The 10,714-nt window shown below is 40.4% G+C and overlaps 1 protein-coding gene and 1 long non-coding RNA gene across 2 annotated transcripts; one reads left to right on the top strand and one right to left on the bottom strand.

The window, feature by feature from the left end:
* The first annotated feature begins 605 nt into the window (after nt 1–605).
* Nucleotides 606–6,668, top strand: si:ch211-152f22.4 (zinc finger BED domain-containing protein RICESLEEPER 1). The gene is made up of 3 exons (XM_042416950.1): nt 606–1,032; nt 1,133–1,216; nt 4,501–6,668. Exons 1-3 carry the CDS (start codon nt 1,008–1,010, stop codon nt 5,895–5,897), a joined length of 1,506 nt encoding a protein of 501 aa, XP_042272884.1. The 5' UTR covers nt 606–1,007; the 3' UTR covers nt 5,898–6,668.
* LOC121900537 lies at nt 1,086–1,804 on the bottom strand. Its single transcript, XR_006096988.1, has 2 exons — nt 1,299–1,804; nt 1,086–1,199 (listed from the first exon to the last, which is right to left on the bottom strand). It is a non-coding gene; the product is annotated as an uncharacterized LOC121900537 (long non-coding RNA).
* Nucleotides 6,669–10,714: the final 4,046 nt, after the last annotated feature.

Here is a 10,714-nt window from a genome sequence, read left to right as displayed (position 1 = left end):
GTGGTATCAGTGATCCTGACAGACGCTACTGTGGGAAAACTCCCCGCTCACACTCTCAGGACGAGGAATCATTATCAGGACTCATTATTCACTTAAAAGTTATTTTTATTTATATTTTGCTTTCTCAAAGAGAGACACACGAGACTATATGTGTATAAAAATGTCCAATGTCAGTGATAATTAAAGTTATTTATTAGGAAAGTCTGCTTTCCTGAAAAAAGGAGCCCAAACAGATGCAGAAATGTTCCTTTTTACAGGTTTATATCTGAATGTTTTCACTCTCTGAACTCAACGGTTTGATGTCTGAAAGCAAAAAAAGGAGCAGCTGAACTTTCAAATGTTAAATATAATCTGAAAGTTATAACTGAGCTCTGTGCTGATCAGAGAAACATATTAACATCAGAAGCATCTCTGTATTAACTGTTGAAGCTAATAAATGCTGACTGATCTACTCCTCCTTTAAATCATCAATAATCAATCATTCTGTGTTTTACATATCAGCTAAAGGACGAGTTCACAATGATTCAAGTGTCTTCAAACAACAGTCAGATGCTCATATGAACAGTGAAAGAAGCTTTCAGCTCCTGGCTGTTGAAAACCTGCTTTTATAAATAAACATTATTTCTTCCTTTAAAACTCGAATGATTTCTGCGTCTGTTCATACAGCAGACTGGTGATGTGTTCTGCAGTTTAATACTTTACTCGTAATAAAAACTTTTTGTTCTTCAGTTTCGGTTTCTGTTTCCCAGTAAATAACTGGTTTCCTCGTAAATCCCTGTAACCACCATATCATTACTTTTGTTTCACAACACAGAGCCTGAAGGGAGCGTTTGCATTCTACATGTGTTAGTCATCACCGGTGGAGTCTGGACGTGTCTAAAGCCTGCAGCAAACTTTGCTTCACGTTTATAATCCCTGGCAGGTAATAATAGTCTGTCAGATGAGACTTTAACGAAGAGCAGAGAAGTAAAGACGATAAACAGACGAGACGTGAAGAAGAATCTGATATGGATCATAGAGGGAGACGTCGATGTGAGTAGAACTCTATCTATCATCCTTTTTTATGACAACACAGAGTCATTGAATGAATTATTATATATTTAATGACAGATTCTGTGTTTGTCCTGAACAGTCAGATATCAGCCAGTCGGCAGGAGAGGAAACCGTGGATCCGTCGTCCAGCCGCTGAGACTGAAACCCTGCAGGCAGAGAAGAGGTAAAAACAGGAGATATGAGGAGAGCCGAGTGTTCCCACCTCCACAAACAGAAAAACATCCATTTACATCATACACACTTACAGGAGTGTAACGGGTATAGGATGGACCCAATAGCAGCACAAACGACACTGGTATAAACTTTGCAGTCTTTATTTTACACGATGTCAAGGCAATATTAGCACGGTCGGAGAAACACCGTTCTGATGAGTATGACTCCACCGGATCTTCCACTCCCACAGCAGACAAAGACCAGGGAACAGGCAGGCAGAACTCAGAGTCAGGGACAGAAGGCTGGTGGGTTTACCGGGGCAGAGACGAGGAGCGATGGTCGAAGACAAGCTGATCAGAAACCAGGAAGGCAGTCCAGTGAAGAAAGCAAGACGACTGAGCATAGTAGCGTAGACAATCTGACAAGGAGGGAGTGGGCCGAGGCAGCTTATATACTGGCTGATTGCAGATGATGAGCAGGTGGGAGCGCCAGGTGAAGGTGGTTGAACTAATGAGGGGTGTGGCAGAGCAGAGAGTGAGACTGAATGATTGGATGATTCCCACAGCAACAGGAGAACAGGTTACATGAGCCACTTTTTACATCTGATGATTTTACTGCAAAATAAAAGTGTATTTGTTTCAAATAATAGTTACTATGGAGACCTCAGGTTGTTGTGTTCCCATGGAAACAAGTTATCTGATTATTATGGTTTTAGAACCATGTTAGTTAGATAGTTAGTTTGCTCCTGTTGATAAAATCACCAAGTGGACGTGGTTCTGCTGCCTATTTCACCGTGCAGCGCTGCACCACAACAAAACACAGACGGGCGAAGTCAGGAAAACACCGAACTATCTGCACCGCCTGCGCTGGTCGTTTCACTGTCACGAATAATAGGGCCCGGTGTTGTATTTGGTGGTTAAATTATTTAAACTCATCTGAAGCTGCAACCATCAGAGGCTACTCACGGTCTTCTGTGCTCTGATTAGGATTGGATTTAAAGGTCCAACGTTTTAGAGTTGACATTATCACTGTGACCATAATACCTGGTTTAAACGTTACTGCTTTATTACCACAATACCAGAAAGCAGGGGAACAAAAAGTCTCATTGTCTCCCCTGTTCCGGCGCCAGTGTGTTGAGTACTGGGCAAGTTCGACTTGGGAATACAAACCTCTGAGGACTGATCTGTTTGTTTTAATACATTTATATTGATGTATATCTGTACATATAGAGCCCCAGAGACAGCGCTGCTGTTCTGTCCAGAAAGAACATGAAGCTTCACTTTACATTCAGACAAACTAATGTGCTACAATTAATCTGTGACTCCAACATTTATCTTCCAAGAGGATTATATCGTATATCAAAATGCTACGGAGACATTAGAACCAGCGACGAATCACCAAAGAGCTGCATAGATCAGTTCATCGGATCATTTTCTCCCCGGGATGGCGAGCGGGACTCGGGCTGCTATCATGCGGCCAGCGACCGAGAACGTCGTAACAGATTTACAAACTGGTGTTATTTGGATGAACTGACCACATATTTGGAATCTACATGGTTACTTTCTCGCCTGAAAAAATATTTAATCTTAATAAAGTGAGATATTAACAGACAATGTCTGCCATGACACCTTCTGCGTCGCATCGCAAGGCACACTGGGTAATGTAGGCCCAGCAAGGGCCCGCCTCCCTACGCCAAAACGCTGACAGAAAGTTGAAACTGAAAACCGGTGACACTGAAAAAATGCTGATAGCGTAAAAAAAAAAAACTGTCACTGAAGAAAGACAGACATGAAGAAAAAATCTTACTGTTGACATTGAAAAACACATCATCATGCAAAAAATATCAAAATAAAATAAGATAATAAGATTGAAAGATTGTAATTTTTTTTAAATGCCTGTGTTTGGCCCAAATACTGCATGAAATGATGGCACTCGGGCGTTCCGCTCCTGTTTGCCAGATCCGGGCAACATGAAAGCCGTAGCAGTACCGCATGTCAACCAAGAACGAACCAAACAAACAAGAACTGGCCCACATCCTGCATGGAATGGTGGCATTTTGGCAATGCACTCCTGTTTGCCAGCAACAGGCCTAGCAACATTGTTTTCGCGGTCACCAGTCAACATGGTTTGCTTATTCCAGGACCTGGATAAAGCACCCCAACAAGGTGCTATCAGTTAATCAGTTCTATTGGGTACATGTGGGGTTCAACCCTAATTGCACCAAACAAGGCAGTGGAAACCAGTTGTTAGACTAGAGGTGGGGACTGTGGCTGGACTGTTAGGACTAACATAGAACAGTAAATTCCATGTTTATAAGAGGAGGAGACCAGGGCAAACTTTGCTGTAGAAAAATAATCTACTGGGAGCATTTCCAGAGAATCTTACCCTCCCAGTTGTAAACATTATCGGTGTGTATGCACCTACACTGAGCTTCACCTCTAAAGTTTTATGATTAATTAAGAACCACAGTAAATCATATCATATCATATCATATCACATCCAGATTAGCCAGTTCTGAGTGCGCCGTATCTTTGAACTGAACTTAGAACTGGCCCAGATATGTTTAAGATAAACGGGCCACATTTGCTGCATCATATGCGGGCCACCTCAGGCTCACATTCAGATAAGTCAGTGCCAATTGTGCCACATCTTTACCTAAAGAGGCCCAATACTGTTCAACTATATTTGGGCCATATTTACTATTTCAAATGTGGGCCACATTAGGCTCACACTATGACAGCCAGTGCTGACTGTGCCATACAACTGCCAAAAGTGGGCCAAATCTGTTCTATAGTATTTAGGCCATATCGCCATATCATATGTCGGCCACTTTAGGTTCACATTACGTCAAGCCAGTGCTCACTGTGCCGTATCTTTGTCAGAACTGGCCTCGGTATGTTTTAAGATAACCAGGCCACATTTGCTGCACCATATATGGGTCATTGTCGACTGTGCCAGATCTTTGCCAAAGGTGGCCCACATTTGTTTTGGGATATTTGGGCCATATTTGTTATTTTACACGTAGGCCACTTCAGGCTCACATCCATTTTGTCCAGGCCAGAAGAAGGCCAGCAGTGCCGCATCATTGCCTGAAGTGGCCCACTTCTGTATGCTATCTGGGAAGGTGTCAACCAAAACATGCAAAGTGAAATAAAAACGCAGCATACAGATAAAGACATGCAAAAGGCTTTTTCTGACCTTGCCACACATGCATTAGTAGTTATACCAATTTATGTTTAAATCATTTTAAATAACAGAATATATCCTGAAATTTAAATCTGTTTCCTTTCACAGATGGAAACCTGGAAATACCAATTAAAAATCACTGGATGAAGATGATTGTATCAAATCTGCAGCCTTTGGAAATCACAGAAAATGCTCATTTTCTTGAGTTTGTAAAAGTGCTAAACCCTACTCTTCAAATTCCCACAAGATCCACGATGTGCTTCCAGCTTCACAATCTCTTCAACAAAGAGAAGAATGAGCTGCGAGGCACCTTGGATTCTGCTGAAGATATTGTGCTGACATGTGAGTTGTGGTCTTCAAGAGCTGAAGACTCCTATCTGACGGTAGGAGGCCATTTTGTGGACAGGCTTGGGAATCTAAAGTCCTACATGCTCAACACTGCCAACCTGTTCAGAGACGAATCTGCAACCAACATTCAGAATCAGCTCTCCGCTGTCATGGAGGATTGGGGCATCAAAGAGAAGGTCCATAGTGTTGTCAGAGCTGGAATGCCACAGCTGGAGAAGGTCAAAACAAAATGGAGACACATTCCTTGTTTTGCTTCCACCTTAAATGGGGTATGTCAGGATCTGCTGAGCGACAACAAGCTGGTGAATGTTCTCAGGAAGTGTCAGAACATCGTCTGGTTCTTTAAGTGCGATACTGAAGCTGAGAGGAAGCTCCGAGAGACTCAACGTGGGATGCGTATGAAGCAGGATGAGCTGATCATGTACTCCGGAGACCGATGGCCGGCTCTGCTGCCAATGCTTCAATCACTGATTCAGCAGTACAGTGCCATGCTGCCGGTGTTGGACGAGAGAGGCAAGACAGAATTCATTCTGAATGAAAATGATAAAAAGAAAATGAAAAACATCATCTTGGCTCTGCAACCTCTGAGGGAAGTCATGTCCATGATGAAAGGAGAAGGTTTCGAGTCTGTTTCCGTCATTCTGCCGCTGCTGAGGAGACTCATGGAAAAACTGGAAGAAGAAGAACAGAGAAAGAATGATGTTGCCCAGATGTTGCTGTTGAAATGTAGAGAAAAATTTGGTGATGTCAACAGACACAAACTGGCTCCCATCACATTCCTCGATCCAAGATTCAAAGACCAGCTGGGAGACCAAAACACAAAACAAGCGATGGAGAAAATAATGGAAGAGCTCAGTGCAGACATGGCCTCGTCTGCTGCTCTTAAAGTCAGAAAGGAGCTGCACCGATACAGAGCCTACAAACCCAATGCAGAGTCATCCAACCCTCTGGCCTGGTGGAGGTTCACCGGAAACACACAGTTCAGGGAATTGAGCAAACTTGCCCTGAAGAAACTCGGGGCTGTGTCCACCGCTGTTCCCTTAGAAAGAGCCTTCTCAGGTGCAGGTGATCACTTCTGTAACCTCAGGAGCTGCATCGAGCCAGAAAACCTCAACATGATCCTGTTCCTGCACAGCAACAAGTCTGCAGTGTCTTAGATAAATTACCCCCTCCGGGATTTCACAGAGCTTCTTTGTGATTGTTTTTGCCAAAAATGTTTGATTTTGCAGCAGCTTTTCTCAAAAATTGCGATACAGTTTTTGATGTTTTATGTGCTCTTATTGCAGTAAAACTGCAGGAATAATGTGATTTTTTAAGAACTACTTCTGAACAACTTTCAGTGCTAATTTTTAATGTACTTTCTGAACATGACAAACATGTTAGAGCTCATCCTGCCAAGAAAAACAACACTACAGGTCGTAATATCATTCGCCAAACACGACCTATAGTTATGTTTGAGTGACAGACACCATTTAGCAGCCGTAGTAATTATGACACAGTTCACATGATGTCTGTATAAGGTGGCAGGTTGAGTGGCTGGTTAGAGGAGACGCTGTTCGCTTCCTGTTTCCAACCATGAGTCCAGACAGCTTTTTAAAAAACGTAACTATGATTGTCGTGGTGTTTACTATTGCAATGACGATGAAGGTTGCTCTGTGCACGTCTACATCCTATTATGTTGTTGTCTCCTGACTAGATCCTGCTGGTGTATCAGCTCTAAGATGTACGTCGCTTTGGATAAAAGCGTTGGCTGAATGAAATTGTAACATGACAAACAGACCAAACTGTATCCAAAGAATCCGTAACTATACTCACTGTGACAGTCGTCACAACAAGTGTGTTTCCATCAACCTGTTTTTATTTGCATTTTGTGATTGTATAGTGATATAATCTTAACAAAATAAACTTACAAATGAAACAAATTAAAATGACTGTTTAGCCTTTACATTATCAATAGTATCTATAATATCTAATCTATAACATCCATATCTTTACAGTTATACCAAAACTAGACTGGATTCCTTACAATAGGAAAGATGTGTTCTAGTGAATCTAGATCAATATATTTATGGCCCTCTGCTGCCTCCCTCAGGAATCTACCAGTAACAGCAGGAAAGCTGGTTTATCCCAGTTAACAAGCATGAATGAACAGCCTTTAACTATTGGCTGCTATAACTACACTCTACTTCACATATCTGAACATACAATCACATGTAGGTTAAATAAATCATATCAGTGACCAGGATTTACTCATTTAAATATAAAATCTGTTCTTTTGTCTCCACAGTGGTGACTCTAAAACTTTTTATACTTCAGTCAAAATGAGCCTTTGTATGATATTCTTATATTTTTATATCTCACAGTCTGTCTGGAGGTTTATGATGAATATTAATAATCTTCATGACTTGCTTTTATTTGACAGCATACATTTGTGAGGTGCTGTTGTGTGTAGTTTTGTATTTCTGTATAATAATAATATAATATAATATAATATAATATAATATAATATAATATAATATAATATAATATAATATAATATAATATAATATAATATAATATAATCTGGTACATCTGTACACTGTCCATTAAAATAAAATACATAAATAAATAAAAGGAGGTTCTGATGAAGATGATGATGCCCTCTGCTGGTAGATCTGGAGCTCATTGATCATCATCATCCTCGTTTATTGTATAAACTCATCTTCATTTTAAAGAATTATGATGTCAAGGTTTCACAGCAGAAACATGGCAGCCATTCATATATTTCCAGATTGAGATCCAGAAAAGTAATCTGATATGTAAAACACACAATAACTGATTATTGATCATTTAAAGCAGTGGTTCTCAACCTTTTATAACTTGAGGCCCACTTCTGATTGTTAAAAAAGTCTGAGGACCACCTTCCCAAATAAATGAAAAACAAAACAAAACAGTTGCTTTCAGTTTGTTCCTTGTCTTTGATTTTGTGACGGTCACCATGGAAACCCTGACTGTAGTATCCAGAATGAAACAACGTCAACTGTCTGCTGATAGTCCATCAGTTCATGTTCCAACACAGTGGACAGAGTCATGTCTTCTAGCTAGCTAGCTAACAGCGGCATAACACGTCTGTCTCTGTCTAATGAAGTGTTGTGATATTAAAGCATAACTGGTCATTGAAATTATGCATTTTAAACATTTTTTATTTATTATTCTTGAGCACGTTTAGATATAAAAATAACTAATAGCTTTGTAAATTACCCGAAAAAATCACTTTAACCATTTGGCAGTACCACTGCCCCCACGGCCCACTAGATGGATCTCTGAGGCCCACTAGATGGATCTCCGAGGCCCACTAGATGGATCTCTGAGGCCTACTAGATGGATCTCTGAGGCCTACTAGATGGATCTCTGAGGCCCACTAGATGGATCTCTGAGGCCTACTAGATGGATCTCTGAGGCCTACTAGATGGATCTCTGAGGCCTACTAGATGGATCTCTGAGGCCCACTAGATGGATCTCTGAGGCCCACTAGATGGATCTCTGAGGCCTACTAGATGGATCTCTGAGGCCTACTAGATGGATCTCCGAGGCCCACTTGTGTGTGTCTGTGTGTGTGTGTGTATTATGTGTGTGTGTGTGTGTGTGTGTGTATTATGTGTGTGTGTGTGTGTGTGTGTGTATTATGTGTGTGTGTGTGTGTGTGTGTGTATTATGTGTGTGTGTGTGTGTGTGTGTGTATTATGTGTGTGTGTGTGTGTGTGTGTATTATGTGTGTGTGTGTGTGTGTGTGTATTATGTGTGTGTGTGTGTGTATTATGTGTGTGTGTGTGTGTGTGTGTGTATTATGTGTGTGTGTGTGTGTGTGTGTGTGTATTATGTGTGTGTGTGTGTGTGTGTGTGTGTGTATTATGTGTGTGTGTGTGTGTGTGTGTGTGTATTATGTGTGTGTGTGTGTGTATTATGTGTGTGTGTGTGTGTGTGTGTATTATGTGTGTGTGTGTGTGTGTGTGTGTGTATTATGTGTGTGTGTGTGTGTGTGTGTGTGTGTAAGTGTCTAAGTGTGTTTGCTTTAACTGTCTATTATTTCACTAACTTCCTCTTTTTAAATATATTTTAATATTTTAACTGTTATTATTTTCTTTTTTACTGTTTTAAGCACTTCGAGCTGCATTCTGTGTATGAAATGTGCATTTTAAATAAAGTTTATCATCACTATTGAAACATAAATGGTTCACTATAGCTGCTGATACTTTTAGTTCACACTTCTAAACCAACACAAACTCAACCAGTGACTGAATATTAATCAGAAACATAGTTGTGTTGTTGTTTCTGTGTCTGTCAACATCCCATAAAAACAGTAACACACACACACTTTATATACACAACTGTTTAATACAGTTTGAATGAGGTTTTCTTGGTGATCTTCACACAAACAAGAATCTGTTTTTGGCTTCAGAACAGAACTAACAAAGTTTAAGTTTCTTCCTGCTTCATGACAGCTGACTGTAGAGCTCGTTAAACTTCATGTTCATTGATTATTGGAAACTGAACTCTTTATATTTATTGACCTTTATTTCACAACTACACAGAAAGACTGTCAATAAAAAAATATGTTTTGGTAAAAGTTGGCTCCCCTAACAATTAATTTGCATTAATTAAAAGTGCACAAGAATCTCACAATGAAACAATAGCAGAGTAGAAATGATCAGTGATCAGTGATCAGATCAGACCAGCAGGTGTCAGTGTGACTCTTTGCTTTCTCTGCTTCATTTCTACTCTGCTGATATATAATGTTGAGGTACTTGTACTTTACTTGAGTATTTCCATGTGATGCTACTTTATACAGAGGGAAATATATTTACTGCACATTTATCTGATTTATCTGCAGTTTAAGATTTTGACATTAAAACATATGATAACTCATAAAGAAGAAGACTGTTAACACTCATCTACTGTTCAGTGTTCCCTCATCATTAGTCTCCGAACCACAAATCTATGTTTCATTCATTTATTATTCAGCCGTTAATGAACGACTGATTAATCCTTCATGAAGCTTTCAGAAAGCAGAGTCACAATCACACGACATCACCAAACCATCACCAAACCATCACCAAACCATCGCCAAACCATCACCAAACCATCAACAAACCATCACCAAACCATCACTAGTTTAACCCAGACTGGGACCAGTTGTTCCCACTTCCACCACACAGACATTTTTCCATCATTTGAACTGTTTGAGGTACAAATATGTTAAAAAACTTCACAACAACATGAACTCCATCCACTGAGGAAGATCATGTGATATGACTGAAAGCTCCAGAACAGCTACTAAATGTAGTCTGTGGACAGATCGTTATCTGAAAGGACATTGATATTCTACTGCACTCTACTGCACTCTACTGCACTTTACTGCACTCTACTGCACTCTACTGCACTTTACTGCACTCTACTGTACTCTACTGTACTCTGATGTATTCTGTTGTACTCTACTGCACTCTGCTGCACTCTACTGCACTCTACTGCACTTTACTGCACTCTACTGCACTCTACTGTACTCTACTGTACTCTGATGTATTCTGCTGAACTTTACTGTACTCTGATGTACTCTGCTGTACTCTGATGTACTCTGATGTACTCTGATGTACTCTGATGTACTCTGCTGTACTCTGTTGTACTCTGATGTACTCTGCTGAACTTTACTGTACTCTGATGTACTCTGCTGTACTCTGATGTACTCTGTTGTACTCTGCTGTACTCTGTTGTACTCTACTGTACTCTGTTGTACTCTACTGTACTCTGTTGTACTCTACTGTACTCTGCTGTACTCTGCTGTACTCTGCTGTACTCTGATGTACTCTGATGTACTCTGCTGTACTCTGATGTACTCTGATGTACTCTGATGTATTCTGCTGTACTCTGTTGTACTCTGATGTACTCTGATGTACTTTACTGTACTCTGCTGTACTCTGATGTACTCTGATTTACTCTG

This window comes from Thunnus maccoyii, chromosome 7, assembly GCF_910596095.1.
Source record: "Thunnus maccoyii chromosome 7, fThuMac1.1, whole genome shotgun sequence".
Classification (NCBI taxonomy): domain Eukaryota; kingdom Metazoa; phylum Chordata; class Actinopteri; order Scombriformes; family Scombridae; genus Thunnus; species Thunnus maccoyii.
The sequence above is the reverse complement of the archived record's forward strand: the minus strand, read 5'-3'. Positions and strand labels throughout refer to the sequence as shown.